At 54.4% G+C, this 17,501-nt stretch overlaps 1 protein-coding gene across 2 annotated transcripts in view; it reads left to right on the forward strand.

Annotated features, from left to right (window-relative positions):
* The window catches only part of LOC146808596 (tyrosinase-like), a 414,148-nt gene that overhangs the window by 263,461 nt on the left and 133,186 nt on the right, over positions 1 to 17,501 (forward strand). For both annotated transcript variants that reach the window (XM_085623618.1, XM_085623617.1), the window contains one exon: positions 4,067 to 4,208. In XM_085623618.1, coding sequence (XP_085479744.1) covers positions 4,067 to 4,208 — 142 coding nt within the window. The remainder of the gene's footprint in view (positions 1 to 4,066; positions 4,209 to 17,501) is intronic.

Consider the following 17,501-nt stretch of genomic DNA (forward strand, 5'->3'; position numbering starts at 1 on the left):
TTCATCTAACCTTGTGAGGGTGCAGAGAGCTAGGAAAGTTAAGTCAGGAGGTCGAGCTTTCTGTATAGCAGCCCCTCGACTCTGGAATACACTGCCACTGGATATCAGACAAATAGACAATCTGACGCAGTTCAGAAAGAGAATTAAAACGTGGCTATATCCCCGGGCCATCTCCCAGTTCTCCCGTTAATTCTACGCTGATAGTATTTCTTGTTCTTCCCAACACACACTTTAACATAGCGCCAGGTTACCCGTAGGGTGTCAATAGCGCTCTTAAAGCAACTATAATAATAATAATAATATAATAATTGTCCTTTGAAGCATCTTATCAATAGAGGTACATGTGGTTGGAGGCGGAGTCAAAAATCCCCCTGCTTTCCTTTCGCCCATTCTTCTTCCCAGCTCTATAGGGTATCACATATGCTGAATAACTCACCGAATTAAGCTAGTAGATCCCGGAACCAAGAGCGAAAGGGGCTAGCCCAGCCCAGACTCTTCCGGGTGATGGCGGATGATGACGGCACGTGCTCGGGCGCCTCCTGCCTGCGTACCGCGCAGTACAGCGACTCTGGGCGGGAAGTGATGGCGTTGGTGGCCCCTGCCGCGTGGGGCGTGCAGGCCAGCCCCCTCTCAACGCAATTGCATGCTTTATTTCTGCGTTACAAGCATATGCCTCACAGGTTTAAGTGGCAGCATGTTTTCGTTCTTTCTACCTCGTTTTACTTTACCTCTTGAATGCTTTTGAGAGTTTGTGTGTCTATTTTATTACTCTCAGCATTTCCGACACCTGCTCAGACATACAGGAAATGGGAACGCACAGGATACTACACACATTCCAGACACCTGCTCAGACATACAGGAAATGTGAACGCACAGGATACTACTCACATTCCAGACTCTTGCTCAGAAATATGGGGAATAGGGATTCACAAGATTCTACATATTCAAGATACCAGCTCAGACATGCGGGAACAAGGCCACTTAGGAAACTAAGGGGCACATGCAGCATGCATTTTTGTCTTCGAAGAATCGGCCCGTTTGTGAATGCAAAAAATGCTTTTCAGATGCATCAAACCCTATTTGCGATTTGGCAATCTGTTACCGAATCGCAAAATGGGTTTGCGATTCGCTATTAGGAAGGGGCGTGTTTAGGACGTCCCTTTCTAATACCGAATCGCATCGGTATGTAGGAATGTTTTGTGACCGAAATGCAGTCGCAAAACATTCACATTTTACCACCTACTTTAAGTTGGTCGTAACTCATTCGCAAATTGGAAGGGGTCCGTTGGGGACTCCTTCCCCTTTGTTAATGTTTGTTACAGTATTTTTTACGAGCAGGCAGTGGTCCCACGTATCACTGCTTACTCTTAAAAATTGAATGGTAAACTTTTCATTTTTGTTTTTGAAACGCATCCTGTTTTCCTTTAAGGAAAAGGGGCTGCATTAAAAAAACACATTGCTCTATTTAAAAGCAATCACAGACATGGTGGTCCGCTGACCCCGGCAGGCTACCATCCCTGTGATTTTTGCGGTTCATAGGGGGTCACAAATTGAGGCCTTCCTCATAAATATTCTTGAGGTAGGTCATTTGCAATGATCTAGGAATCGCAAAAAGTGTACAGCACACTTTCATGCATGCCTTTTTGCGATTTCCTAATTGCTAGTCGCAATAATTCGCCATTAGGAAATCGCAAAACGCTTTCTTCGTGCATCTGGCTCTAAACACCTTCTAGACACAAGCTAAGACATATAGGGACTGGGAACCCGCAGGAAACAAAACATCTTCCAAACACCAGCTCAGACATTCAGGGAATGGGAACCCACAGGATACTACACACTTCTAGGCACCAGGTTAGACAATTGGGGAAGCGGGGGACACACAGGATACTACACACATTCCAGACACCAGCTCAGACATATAGGGAATGGGAACCCACAGGATACTACACACCTTCCAGAAACCAGGTTAGACATATAGGGAATGGGAACCCACAGGATACTACACACATTCCAGACATCAGCTCAGACATTCAGGGAATGGGAACCCACAAGATACTACACACATTCCAGACACCAGGTTAGACATTCAGGGAATGGGAACCCACAGGATACTACACACATTCCAGACTCCAGGTTAGACATTCAGGGAATGGGAACCCACAGGATACTACACACATTCCAGACACCAGCTCAGACATTCAGGGACTGGGAACCCACAGGATACAAAACACATTCCTGACACCAGGTCTGATGTGCAGGGAAGAGAGATACAAAAGATACTACACACATTCCAGATACTAGCTCAGACATATGGGGAACGACGGCACAAAGGATACTGTACACACTCCAGACAACAGCTCAGACGTACAAGGCATGGGAACACTCATGATACTACACTCATTCCAGACAATATCTCAGACATGCAGGGAACGGAGACAGAAAGGCTACTACATACATTCCAGACACCAGCTCAGACATGCGGGAAAGCGAGGGACACACAGGATACTGCACACATTCGAGCCACCAGCTCAGACATATGGGGAATGGGTATCCACAGGACAGTACACACATTCGAGCCACCAGCTCAGACACATGGGGAATGGGTATCCACAGGACAGTACACACATTCGAGCCACCAGGTCAGACACATGGGGAATGGGTACCCACAGGACAGTACACACATTCGAGCCACCAGCTCAGACACATGGGGAATGGCTATCCACAGGACAGTACACACATTCGAGCCACCAGCTCAGACATATGGGGAATGGGAATCCACAGGACAGTACACACATTCCAGACATCAGCTCAGACATTCAGGGACTGGGAACCCACAGAATTCAAAACACATTCCTAACACCAGCTCAGACATATGGGCAATGGGAACCTACAGTGTACTACACACATTACTGGCACCAATTCAGACATTCAGGGAATGGAAACCCACAGAATACTACACACATTCCAGACATCAGCTCAGACATTCAGGGACTGGGAACAGGATTCAAAACACATTCCTGACACCAGCTAGGACATATGGGGAATGGGAAACCACAGGGTACTACACACATTCCAGACCCCAGCTCAGGCATATGGGGTATGGGAACCCACAGGTTACTACACATATTACTGGCACCAATTCAGACATTCAGGGAATGGGAACCCATGGAATACTACACACATTGCAGACATCAGCTCAGATATTCAGGGACTGGGAACCCACAGGTTTCAAAACACATTCCTGACACCAGCTCAGGACATTCAGGAAATGGGAACTCACAGGATACTACACACATTCCAGACACCAGCTCAGACGTGTGGGAAACAGGGACAGACAGAATAATACACACATTCCAGACACCAGCTCAGACGTGTGGGAAACAGGGACAGACACCAGTTCAGGAATATGAGGAAGCGGGGGACACACAGGATACTGCAAACATTCCAGAGTCGAGCTCAGACATATACGAAATTGGGACACACTGGATACTACACACATTCCAGGCTCCAGTTTAGCCATACAGGGAAAAGGAACTCACAGGATACTACAAACATTTCAGACACTAGCTCAGACAAACAGGGAATGTGGACACACAGGAGACACACATTCCATAGATCAGCTCCGACAGGAAGATAACCGAGACACATAACATACTACGACCATTGCCAACACTAGCTTAGGCACACAGGAAATGGAGACGTATAAGATAGTCCACACTTTCCGGAAACTAGTGCAGGCATACAGGCAATGGGGACACACGGGATACTATACATATTTCAGACTCCAACTCAGAAATGCATGGAACTGGGACACATGATACTACAAGCATTCCAGACAGCAAATCAGACGTACCTGTAATGAGGAGTCACACGATACTACACATATTCCAGGCAATGGCTCAAACATGCAGGGACTGGGGAATTATTAGATACTACACACATTTGGGAACTTCCTGCCTCTAGATTGTGTTTCTGACTTCTTGAGATTCCTCCATCATTGCTTCCTCTCCAGTCTCACTGTTGTCCATATCCTCTGTTTAAACTAGTCCCTTCTCTCTTACTTTAGGCTCTATCAATCCCAGGACTGGTGAAAGTGATGGGATCTACTTGCACATTTTGGTTCACGTCATTTCTGGAGGAGCCATGGAATGGTTGCAATGGGCTTCCTCTGACCCCATCTTCTACTTTCACCATTGCCAGATCGACAGGTAAGGCTTTGTTGATGAAAACATTCTGATTAAACGGCAATCTGATTTGTTGTGAGCTGACTTCATACTACACTTGTACCCAATGCCACCATTACAGGTAGGTTATCAAATGCCTGCTGCTTGCAACTTACCGGCGGAATCAGGCTCCAGTCCCACTTAGCTGCCCCTGATCCCAATGCACACAACATTTACAGAATCTGATAACAATCTCTGGCCCTTGGTCACCCCCTTGTTATTCTGTAAAACAAATAAATGTGAAAGATTGCAGCCACAATGCCCAACACAATCTTTCCAGTGGCCTCCGCTGTACCAAGGCACCACCCTGCTACCGCGGTACTGGTTCCAGTACCGCGGTCTCAAAAAGGCATCAAATGTGGAAATCTTGGCAACTACCAGTCCAGTCCTGAGTTTTAAGATTCTCTTAAGATGCGACTAAGCTAGGATACTAGCATATCACACCAAAAGCCTTCTGCTGAACCCCTGCAGGATGATGACGTTGTGGAGATGGCTATAACATCTAGGTCTGCTGTTGTACATAACAGAGAGAGAGAATCGTAAATGTCAAAAATGTGGATTCGCCCAGCCGAGCAGAAAAAAGGGAATGTAAAAAGGTCACTTGTACATTGCGTGACCAAGACCTGTAGAGACAGCATACTGGAATGTACCCATTTAGCATAAACTGCATGAGGAAACATCTCTGTGCCATGCACCAAAATGAGCGCTCAAGGAGCGGGATGCATAGGCCGCAACATATGGGTGCAAACAAAGAAATCGCGCCCCTAATAAGTCTAAGAGGATCACTGTCTGCTGTTCTTCTCAACCTACTACAATCAGTGAATGAAGTCCTCTTTTACAAAGAAATTAGCAAAGGTGTTATTTCCTGGGCAATGAATATCTATCTAAACAAATAGCATAAAAGACTTTAATCAAAGTTCAAAAAAGGAAGAACAAATAAAAGTTTACATATATTGGGGTATATTTACAAGACTTGCCGCTAAGCTGTTTTCATGCTGTTTAGCGGCAATTCTTTTTACCGCTGCTCATCGCCAAATCCTAACACTATGCTTGCGATTTATTTACAATATGTAGCTACGTGCCATTAGGATGATTTAGGGGCTGCCTAAAATTAGACTGTAGGAGAGTAGGATCTGCCTCTTATGGTTACCCCCACTTTTTGCTGGTGTTTCACTGTTTTTAGACCTTAGTCGGGCTGTGGCCCTGCTAATCAGGACCACAGCCTAGCTGCTTCCTCTCTAAAATGGTTTGCATGTACATTAGGTACATATCTAATTGGATTCTGGGGTGCCCATACAAGTCCCTAGTATATGGTATACTATGTACCTAGGGCATAGGTACCCCAGAGGCCTACCGGGCCTGCAGCATATATTATGCCACCCCTGGGAAGCACTCCAAAATGGCACCACAGGTCTGCTACTGCAGCCTGGGTAAGGGTGTGCTTGCACCCCTTACAGTGGTATAGGCTACCTATATCACTATCCATATACAGACACATATAAACCTATAAGTCACTCCTATGGCAGGCCTTATCAATCCTGAAGGCAGAGTGCTTGGTTTTCATGTGAGAGAGTGCTCCTGCATGAGTAGAGCCCCTCTGCAGCATTCGGAGTCCATTCTCTGATGCTGTTTGTGGTGCAGCCTTACCATATACTCAATGCTAACTTTGGGATGGCTGCACGGAAACATGTCGTGTTTGGTGTCAAACACTTTGAAATCCTACCCCCGCCAGTTCTGGCAGCGGAGGTAGAATTCCACCCTTCTAGAGGGAGAGACATGTACCCACCGGTATGCCCGGTATTAACTTTCAAGAGCCCTGGCATCACAAAATGGATGCTACTGCCACAGACACGGGTCTGGCTTCCTGCTGCTGACCGAAACTAAGGCAGGGGAGGCCAGGACAATAGGTTTCCTGTCATAGGGAGGTGTAACCACCTCCCCAGACAGGATGATGTGTATTGGGGCTGGGCGGGAGCACTCCCTGGTGCATTGAAGTCCTGCACTGGGGGCACATTTGGTGTCCCTGTGCATAGTCCAGTTCAAACCGGAGTCAGGGGCTACCAGCCCCTGCTCTGGCACGAAACTGGACAAAGGAAACAGGTGTAGCCACCCCTCTTTCCAAACCCTCCCATAGGTGGGTCCCCAGAGTTAGTCCAACCCCTTCCTTGGATATAAAGTAGGAACCCCAGTCCTTAGGACTTTAGATTATACCTGGACAAAACTCTGCTACAGAAATCCTGGAACTTCGACTTTCTACCCGAGTAGAATACTGAAGAATATCCCTTGGGGTAAAGGAGTTACTCCCCTGCTTGGCAGGCACCAACAAAGCATGTGGCGGTCTGCATCTCTGAAGCTCCTGCCGGACTCCAAAGTAATTGCAGCTCAGTAGGTGGATTTCCAGACTTCTCAGAGGCCACCCTGAGTCCCCAGCAAATCTGAGACCTGCAGCCCTTGTGAGTAACGTGGAACCAGAACTCCTGGTCACCGTACACATCTGCACGAGCATCAGATTCTCGACAACTCTTGAGGCTGTGCTTTGGGTTACGTGTAGCCCAAGCCCTGAGCACCATCTGCACCGAAGATTGCTGGCCTACACTCCATGAGTGTTCCGTGAGCCAGTTCTGAGTGCGACCGCTCAAGGCCCCTTTGCAATCCCTGGTCCATCGACTGGTGGGTCCCTGCGAAGCCAACTCTGATTTTTGGTGGGCTTCCCTGGTTGCTCCATACGTGCCCTGACTCTCCACCACGTGGGGAGTCCTTCGGATCTCGCTGGTCCGCACCGAAGCCTTTCTTCACTTTCTGCGTGGGTTGCTGTTGCCAAGGTTTGTTGGATCCCATCTGGGTCTCGACACCGCAGCACTCAACATCCTTCGTGGGACAGCTCGAATCCAGCGCCTGGTCGTCGTCAACGCCTCCTGGTCCTCGTGGCTGCAGAGTCAAGCTTCACCTCTTCAACCTAATTGCACCTGACAATGGTGGGCAAACGTCTATCATGCCCCTGGTCACTGGCTAGTGACCCAGACTCTGTCCCCTCTTCTTTCAGGTTCTCTTCATCCTCGATCCAGGCTTGGATCACTCCGGACACTTTCCTCTTAGACGGTAGCGGCACTTTGAAGCAGATCACCATTGAAATCAATGACGATTCCCGACACCAAAAGACACCTATGCACCCGGCTTCCCTGGGTGAGGTAATTCGAGTACTCCGGTGCTCCCGTGGGTGTTGGCCCTAGAAACCCTCAAGTCTAAGGGGGTTTGCTCCAAGTCCACTCCTAAGTGTCCCTTTTCTTTAAATTTCCAACCGTGACTTTCCCCATTGAAGTTAACGGCGATTCGAAGCTGTGTTCTCACACTGCACGCGTCGCCCGTGGGTCCCCTGTATCTCTACCTTGGGCGGTTCCTTGTGGTCCCAGCACTTCTACAGGCTCTAGGCCTTCTGTCTAGCCAAGTCGTGGGCATTATTCCACTTTATTGATATATGGTTTGGTACGCCCCAAGGCAAAACGTATATTGTGCTATTTACTGTGAATATTTTGCCTGTAACTGATGTACTTCGAACACTAGCCTCATAAATAACCCTGGGCGTAGTTCGCGAAGTAGCGCTACGCGTAGCTACGCAAAGTGCACTTCGCACTACGCGAGCTACGCGTAGTACCCTGTTCGCACTGTGCAAGATGTTGTTTTCAATGATTGCACAGTGCGGACAAGCATCCAGCACTGTGCAATCATTGAAAATGGCATCTTGCACAGTGCGAGCTGTAGTTGTCTGCCGCTCGAGTAGATTTTTACTTGAGCTGCAGCTTTCTCAACGCGGACTGGTAGTTTCCCATCGCGAGCGGTCGCGAGCATACGCGACCACTCGCAATGAGAAACCTGACATCCCCGCATTGAGAATCTCGCCGGGAGGTTTATTTTCCACGCTCGCGATCGCCAAGTTGATGTTGCTGATCGCGAACGAGGAAAAAGTCTTGCCGGGATGTCATTCTGCTTGCTCACGGTCGCCAACTTGACATTGAGGACCGCGAGCAAGCAAAAAATGACCGCTGCACTATACTACGCTGCACGTGTTTGCACTGTGCTACGTGCAATTCGCATAGTGCGAAGTAGCACAAACTTCGCAAACTACGCGAGCGTAGCGTAGTGCTTTGCCCAGGCTTACTCATAAACAGACTAGGTGTGTTTTAGAATAAATACATATATTTTATATATACCTGGTGTGGTTCTCCTTTCATTTAATCACTCAAGAGATTATAGACTGGTAAAACAAGCTGCTTTACACTCCTTCAAGACTTAGCCTGAAGGCTGCTCTCCATAGCTACCACTAGGATAGCTTTCAGTAAAGGCTGTCTTTAACCTACCATCAATAAGGGGTCGTTTGGACTGGTGTAAGGTGCCCACTATAACTAGTGGACAGCATATACCAGGCCAACTTCTCACACAAGGCAATACAAATTTTACGTTAGCGCGAAAAAAGTGACAGCCGGCCAAATAGCAGAAAAAAAAAGTTCACGCTAGTCAGCCCAACGTCACTTTTCAGTGTCTAGCAGCAAAAAGAGCTTCCAAATAAAACTATAAGGAAATAATTAAATAAAAACACCGGAATGCAGAATGGAGAAGCCAGGGCCAAGTTCAGCACTGGTCAACAACCCACCAAGCCCCTCAACAGCCAGGATGACCAGCCAAAGTCCCAGGGGAAGAGGAAATGCAGATTCAGGGCCTCATTTATGAAAAATGTTGCATTGCTGGGAAAAAACAGTGATGCGTTAACTTTCATTTCACCATCCTTGCCACACCATAGATTTTGCCGTTTTTAAAACAATACGGGGCAGCCCTGTGTTGGTGCTAATTTCAGCTGTCTGCGTCAAAGCAGGCACACATTCACCATAGTGAAAGGGTGCCTGTGTTGTGGGGAATGAATGTTTATATGCAGGATGTTGGAAGGCGGACCCCGAGGAGTCGGTGCGACCACCAAGGGGGGGGCCCTCACACTGCACGAAGTAGCCGAGCGCTGCCGAGAAGTCTCCTGAGAGATCCTTCTCCTATCACGTACTAGCACAGTAACACCACCACACAGGACTCAAGGAGGTTGTCTTGTGACAAGCAATTCTTTATCAGCAATAAAAGGGTTACGAGGGCAATATTTACACGAAGGGATCGAGGGATCCACCAAAAGTCTCAGTGTCTCTTTGGAAGGGTCGGGGTAGCGGGACAGTCTTTGGCAGGAATGCGGTACGAGGGTACCTGGGGCCCAGTTCTTATCCTCAAGCTGGAGGACCTCCGGATCTCGGAGGGGCCGAGCCGCGACGGCGTCAGCAGGGCTCTGGCGTACAGTTCGTGGAGAGCCGCGATCCAATCAGCAGGGCTCTCAAGATGGTTTCTGCTCAGCTCGAGCCGCGACGTCGTCAGCAGGGCTCCGAGGGAGGCTTCAGCGAGGTTGGGCCGCGACAGCGTCAGCAGGGCTCCGATGTTCCAGGTGGTTCAGAAAGGGTTCACAGGAAGGAGCCGCGACGCAGTCAGCAGGGCTCGTGATGGTTCCGACAAGAGTTCTTCTCCGTAGGGTCAGCCGCGATTCAATCAGCAGGGCTCTCGACTCCGGGATACAACTGCCGAGCTGTGGTGGGGTCGCCCCAGATATAGGTCTGGAGCCCTTTGATGTCCGGACCTATGCGCCCGAGGGGGCGGAGTGGCCGGGTGGAGGTGGCCAGACGCCCAGCAGGAGAGGCGCCAGGCCCATGGGAGTTGCTGGGCGATCACACCTCGAGAGGGGAGGACAGTTGGGGGTCCCATCGATACTGTCCTCCGCCGGGGGCGATGAATGGTTCCTGCGGCACCCCCTGGCTAGTTCGTGGTGCCTCGATGGCGGGGCTTCGCTGGGGTCGAGGCTGGGTTGAGCGGGGTCGCGCCGGCTGGGGCACGGTGTGACGTGGATGCCAACGAGATGGCGGAGCCACGAGGAGTATGCGACCACGTGCAGCTCCGGGTGAAGGGTCTTGGTGCAGTTCAGACGGGTGGCCCGTGAAGGCCGGGGCGGGGAACGGGCACAATCCAGGGGGTTAAGGACCACGCCACGAGGCCGGTTCCAACAGGCGTCCCCCCCAGCCGAAGGCATGGAGAGTCACCCATCTCCTTGGGGATTCTCCTCGTCAAGGCGGAAGAAGCGGGACAGGCCGTCGGCGTTGGCGTGGTCATTGCCGGGCCGGTGTTCGACGTCAAAGTCCATTCCTTGTAGCGAGATGGACCACCGCAGCAGCTTGGGGTTCTCGCCCCGCATTTGCATTAGCCATTGCAAGGGCCGGTGGTCGGTCTGGACCCGGAAGTGGGTGCCAAAGAGGTAGGGCCGGAGCTTCTTGAGGGCCCACACCACAGCGAAGGCCTCACGCTCAATAGTGCTCCAGCGTTGCTCTCGGGGCAGTAGTCGTCGGCTGAGGAAGGCCACTGGTCGGTCGAGCCCCTTTTCGTCGGCTTAGGATAGGACGGCCCCGATCCCATACTCGGAGGCGTCCGTCTGTACCACGAACTCCTTCTGGTAGTCCGGGGCCTGCAGCACCGGAGCAGTACACAGGGCTGTTTTTAGGGTGTCGAAGGCTGTTTGGCAGCGGGGTGTCCAGTGTACCTTCTTGGGCTGCTTTTTGGACGTTAACTCTGTGAGGGGGCCAACAATTCTCCCATAGTCCCTGATAAACCGCCGGTAGTATCCGGTGAGGCCCAGGAAGGCCCGGACAGCGGTCTGGGTAGTGGGGGGTTCCCAGGTCTGGATGGCATCTATCTTTGCTTGGAGGGGGGCCACCTGCCCGCTCCCCACTTGATGGCCCAGGTAGGTCACGGATCCGTGGCCGATTTGGCATTTGCTGGCCTTGATTGTGAGCCCGGCCCGCTGAAGGGCGGCCAGGACGGCCTTCAGGTGGCGAAGGTGCTCGGCCCAGTGGTTGCTGTACACGGCAATGTCATCTAAGTAGGCCGCGCTGAAGGCCTCAAGCCCGGCCAAAACCTTGTTCACTAGTCTTTGGAAGGTGGCCGGGGCGTTCTTCATTCCGAAGGGCATCACCCGAAAGTGGTAATGCCCATCCGGGGTCGAAAAGGCGGATCTTTCTTGGGCGCCGGGGGTGAGCTGGATCTGCCAGTACCCGGCGGTGAGGTCCAGCGTGCTCAAGTAGCGAGCGGCCCCTAGGCGGTCGATGAGTTCGTCGGCCCGGGGTATCGGGTGTGCGTCTGTCTTGGTTACTGCATTCAGGGCTCGGTAGTCCACGCAGAATCGCAACTCCGGGGGGTGACCGGGAGCTGCGGCCTTGGGCACCAGGACGACAGGGCTGGCCCACGGGCTGTCGGAAGGCTCGATGACTCCCAGGGCCAGCATCTTTGCTACCTCAGCCTGGATGCAGGCCTGCACTCGGTCAGGCACCCGGTAGGCTCTGTGCCGTATGGGGGGGCTCTCCCCGGTGTCGACATCGTGGACGCACCAGTGGGTCACCCCCGGGGTGAGAGAGAAGAGGGCTGCGTAGTCCCGCAGTAATTGCTGGCAGTCGTTGCGCTGTTCCGGGGTCAGGGACGAGGCGAGTTGGACCCCTTCGATCGATCCATCGTGAATGTCGGATTGCAAGAGGTCGGGCAAGGGCTCGGAGTCGACCTCGCCCCCTTCGTCAGTCGCCAGCAGCAGGCTCAGTTCGGTCCGGGCGAAGTGGGGTTTTAGCCTGTTAGCATGTAGGACCCGGAGGGGGTTCCGGGGGGACTCCAGATCGACCAGGTAGGTGACGGGACTTTTCTTCTCCCCCACCTTGAAGGGCCCGGTCCACTTGTCCTGGAGGGTGCCGGGTTCGACCGGGGCCATGACCCATACTTTCTGTCCTGGCTCGAATTCTATAGTAGAGGTGTTGCGATCGTACCACCGCTTCATGTCCTCCTGGCTGGCCTCGAGGTTGGCTTCGGCCATGGCTCGGAACTTGCGGGTCTGGTTTCGGAGGGTCAGGAGGTATCGGTAGACGTCAGGAGGGGCGCCTCGGGGTTTCATCTCCCAGCCCTCCTTGACCAGGCTGAGCGGTCCGCGGACCGGGTGCCCATACAATAGTTCAAACGGGCTGAACCCCAGGGACTTCTGCGGGACCTCCCGATAGGCAAACAGGAGGCAGGGCAGCAGGACATCCCATTTCCGCCTGAGGGGTTCTTCCAGGCCCTGGATCATCCCTTTTAATGTTCGGTTGAACCGCTCAACCAGGCCGTTCCCCTGAGGGTGATAGGGGGTCGTGAACTTGTATGTGACCCCGCACTGTTGCCACAGAGACCGCATGTACCTGGAGATAAAGTTCGTGCCGCGGTCGCTCACCACTTCGCTGGGGAATCCCACTCGGGAGAAGATCCCCATCAAGGCCCGGCCTACCACAGGGGCCGTTATAGTTCTTAGCGGGACCGCCTCCGGGTACCTGGTGGCGTGGTCCACGAGGACCAGGATGAAGCGGTGGCCCAGGGCGGTTTGGGGGTCCAGGGGTCCCACAATATCGATTCCGACCCGTTCGAACGGGGTGCTGACGGCGGGAAAGAGCTGGAGGGGGGCCTTGACCCGACCCCCCGTCTTTCCGCTGGCTTGGCAGGTCTGGCAGGACCGGCAGTGGTTGTCCACATCTCTCCGCATCCGGGGCCAGTAGAAGTGGGTCACCAGACGACTGTACGTTTTGTCTTGCCCCAAGTGTCCGGCGAGGGGCACATCATGGGCCAGGTGGAGAAGGAACTCCCGGAAGCGGAGGGGGACCACCAACACGCGGCTGGCCCCGAGTTCTGCTACTTTCTGTTCACTGTACAACAGGCCCTCGGTCCAGTAGATCCAGTGGGTGCCGGTCTGGTCACCGTTGGCTTGCGCGGTCGCCTGTTGTCGGACCCCTTCGAGAGAGGGACAGGACTGTTGTTCTTGCTGGAACTGCTCTCGGGTGGGGCCCCCTTCGTGTCGCCATTGTGTCAGCTCTGGGAGGGCGCTCGGAGAAGCCATCTCTTCGGGGGAGGATTCGCTGGGTCCCGGGTCGGTGTCCGCCTCCTCCTCGCTGCTGGCGGGAGGGGGTGTGAGCCCCTCGGGCTGGGCGGTCCCGGAGGTCGAGGCTGAGCGGGGGGCCTGGGCGGTCATGGACCGGGTGATGGCGCAGGCCCAATCAGCCAGTCCCAACATTCGGAGGTGTTCTCGTCGCTCTACTTGAGCCCAGGGGGAACTTTCCAAGTCGTTCCCCAGGAGGCAGTCGACCGGGGCGTCGTCGCGCACTGTCACCTTTAGCAGGCCCGTCACCCCTCCCCACTCGAAGGGGACCAGGGCCATCTGGCATAGGCTTTCACTGTTGTCGGCCGTCCGTACGGGGCACAGCACATTCGGTAGAATCTGCCCAGGGGTCACCAGGTGGCAGCGGACAGCGGTGATACTGGCGCCTGTGTCACGAAGGGCTTCGGCCCGTTGTCCATTGACCGTGACCTGCTGCCGGTACTTCTGGGTGTTGGTTGGGATGGGGGTGCAGGGTACCATCTCTCGGCTACCCAGGCAGACCAGGGACATGGCTGCCGGCTCCCACTCAGTGTTCTCTCGGTCGAGGGCCTCCTCTTCCTCTTCTTCTCCCCCCAAGGCGGCGGCTGTCAGCTGCCGGGGCGGGTGCCCGCCGGCCCCGTTTCTTCGGTTCAGAGGGCAGGCCGGATCGCTGGCAAAGTGTCCTGTTTGTTGGCAGCCGTAGCAGGTCACTGGCGGCCGTGGTCCGGGTCGGGCCGGGCCCACCTTTCGGGCTAGGCTCGGGGAGAGATGTGGCTGCGGTGGCCCTCGAGGGGGGCTCCTGGGGGCCCCGGCGGGAGGGTCTCGGTTCCTGTTCGGCCCTCCCCCCCCACCGCGCTGGCGGGGGGGCCCGTTGGGGTTCCTCTGGTACTCCCCCATTGAGTTCCGGGGGACCCGGGAGTTGACCCATCGATCGGCTTCGACGGCAAGTTTTCGCGGGTTGGTCATTTTGCTGTCGAGGAGGTGCTGCCTCAGTTCCACGAAGCAATTGTTGGAAAGGTGTTCCCATACGATGAGGTCGACCAGCTGCCCGTAGGTGGTTGCTTTGCTCCCTTTGATCCACCCTTCTAGGGCCCGACTGAAAAAGTCCACATACTCCACCCATGTGGTACCCGGGATTTTCTTGCAGTCTCTGAACCGCTGGCGGTACATTTCCGCTGTTAGCCCGTAGCGGGTGAGCAGGGCCTCCTTCATGTGATCGTAGGAGGTCATCACCTCCTCCGGTAGCTGGAGCAGCGTGTCCCGCCCCTCACTCAGGAACCGCCCCCACAGGCCCGCGCCCCAGTCCTTTCGGGGCACCCGATGAGAGGACATGGCCACCTCGTAGGCCTTGAACCATTGTTGGATGTCGTCATTCTTGTAATACTCCTTGACGACTTCTTTCGGGATATGCACCTTGGCCTCGGAAGGCGGTAGAGTGTCTCTGGGGGTGTCAGTCCCTCCGTTCTTGGCCTTGATCTCGAGCTCCTTGAGACTGCGCTCGTGCTCAAGAGTTAGTTTCTTTTCCTCCAACTCCCGGTGTCGTCTCTTCTCCTCTATCTCTTCTTGAAGGCGCAGCTGCTCTAGGGCCAGTTTCTTCTCTGCCAGCTGGAGTTCACCGTCCAGCCGCAGTCGGGCGAGCTCTAGCTCGTGGCTCCGGACCTTTTCCCGCTCTCGTATTTCTTCTTCGGAGAGGCCGGTTTCTAGACTCTTTCTTCCTCCGGTTGCCGGAGTCCGTGCGGTTGCTGCGGTCTCAGTCAGGGGCAAGGGCCCTTCCTCCTGGGAGGGGCCTGCCCCGGCCTCCAACCATGCCCTCAGAGCTTTCTGCATCTCCTCTTTGGTACCCAGGCTGGTGGTTGCAATGCCTTTGTCTTTGCAGAACTGTTTCAATTCTTTGTGCGTATATTCTTCCAGCCGTTCGGGCTGAAACTCCATTGTCGCGTTGTTTTCCTGGCTGCTCATGATGCTGTTCGTTTGGATGGGTAGCTAGTGGGTACTGGCTGGTACGTACTGCGTTCGGCTCGGATCCCGTCGCTGGCCACCAAATGTTGGAAGGCGGACCCCGAGGAGTCGGTGCGACCACCAAGGGGGGGGCCCTCACACTGCACGAAGTAGCCGAGCGCTGCCGAGAAGTCTCCTGAGAGATCCTTCTCCTATCACGTACTAGCACAGTAACACCACCACACAGGACTCAAGGAGGTTGTCTTGTGACAAGCAATTCTTTATCAGCAATAAAAGGGTTACGAGGGCAATATTTACACGAAGGGATCGAGGGATCCACCAAAAGTCTCAGTGTCTCTTTGGAAGGGTCGGGGTAGCGGGACAGTCTTTGGCAGGAATGCGGTACGAGGGTACCTGGGGCCCAGTTCTTATCCTCAAGCTGGAGGACCTCCGGATCTCGGAGGGGCCGAGCCGCGACGGCGTCAGCAGGGCTCTGGCGTACAGTTCGTGGAGAGCCGCGATCCAATCAGCAGGGCTCTCAAGATGGTTTCTGCTCAGCTCGAGCCGCGACGTCGTCAGCAGGGCTCCGAGGGAGGCTTCAGCGAGGTTGGGCCGCGACAGCGTCAGCAGGGCTCCGATGTTCCAGGTGGTTCAGAAAGGGTTCACAGGAAGGAGCCGCGACGCAGTCAGCAGGGCTCGTGATGGTTCCGACAAGAGTTCTTCTCCGTAGGGTCAGCCGCGATTCAATCAGCAGGGCTCTCGACTCCGGGATACAACTGCCGAGCTGTGGTGGGTTCGCCCCAGATATAGGTCTGGAGCCCTTTGATGTCCGGACCTATGCGCCCGAGGGGGCGGAGTGGCCGGGTGGAGGTGGCCAGACGCCCAGCAGGAGAGGCGCCAGGCCCATGGGAGTTGCTGGGCGATCACACCTCGAGAGGGGAGGACAGTTGGGGGTCCCATCGATACTGTCCTCCGCCGGAGGCGATAAATGGTTCCTGCGGCACCCCCTGGCTAGTTCGTGGTGCCTCGATGGCGGGGCTTCGCTGGGGTCGAGGCTGGGTTGAGCGGGGTCGCGCCGGCTGGGGCACGGTGTGACGTGGATGCCAACAAGATGGCGGAGCCACGAGGAGTATGCGACCACGTGCAGCTCCGGGTGAAGGGTCTTGGTGCAGTTCAGACGGGTGGCCCGTGAAGGCCGGGGCGGGGAACGGGCACAATCCAGGGGGTTAAGGACCACGCCACGAGGCCGGGTCCAACACAGGAAGTGTCCATTCCTCGTCTACAGGCCCCCCGGCCTCCGCCCACCCTTCACCGACGCCATCGTAGACCTCATTGCACCCCAGGCTCTCGCATCCACCGGTTACATCCTACTGGAGACTTCAATCTCCAACTATACAACCCCGGTGACCAGAACACTGCATTCCTACTGGAGAAGCTCAACAACATCGGACTCAAGTAGCTAGTCACCGCACTGACCCACACAGCTGGACACATTCTCTACCCCATTTTCTTCCCTAGTGTGAACTTCACCTACAGCCACACCAACAAACTCCTCTGCATACATCTTGTGTTAGACGGCGACCTCAGAGGGGCCTGGAGGGGGCCCTGACTGTCCTGAGACCCACCCTCGAGGTATCGTAGCCGGGCACTGGCGGGAGACTCCTCAGGCCAGGAACCTCGTATCTAGGATCGTACACTCGGCACCACACGACAAAGAGACACCACACCGAGAGTTCTTAAGAATCAATCTTTATCAGATCGGAGTTGTAGCGCCTTATGATCGGCAAGGCAAATATATACAAGTGGAGCGCGGGCTCACAAAGTCTTAGAAGGGGGTTAGGAGGTAGCGGGACAGTCTTTGGGGATAAGGATCGGATGCAGGATCGTACCCGGCGCGCAGCTCACAATCCTCGAGCTGGGGGATACGCTTGTTGTCGTGGGGTCCGGCGGGACCAAGAGAGTCTGTGGGAGCCGCGAGTCACTCAGCAGGGCTCATGTACAAGTTCGGAGGTCTTACGATCTTCAGGGAGCCGCGAGTCACTCAGCAGGCTCAAGCACGAGTTCGGAGGTCTTACGATCTTCAGGGAGCCGCGAGTCACTCAGCAGGGCTCAGATGTTTCCAAGGCGAATCTGCCGGACAGTCCAAGAGCACCCCTTGTTATAGGGCGACTCCTCTTTGATGTCCGGAGTCTGTGCAGGCAGGGGTCTTGTCACCTGGGGGTCGCTTGTTGGGGTTTCCTGCCATTGTCCTTTGATCCTTTCAGGGCCGGGTCGGGAGGAGTCCCAGACACCCAGCAGGCGTGGAGCCAGCCCTCGGGGAGGCCGGCGGGTCGATCGAAACCCACCTTCCC

This window comes from Triturus cristatus, chromosome 8 (assembly GCF_964204655.1).
Source record: "Triturus cristatus chromosome 8, aTriCri1.1, whole genome shotgun sequence".
In the NCBI taxonomy this organism is placed as follows: domain Eukaryota; kingdom Metazoa; phylum Chordata; class Amphibia; order Caudata; family Salamandridae; genus Triturus; species Triturus cristatus.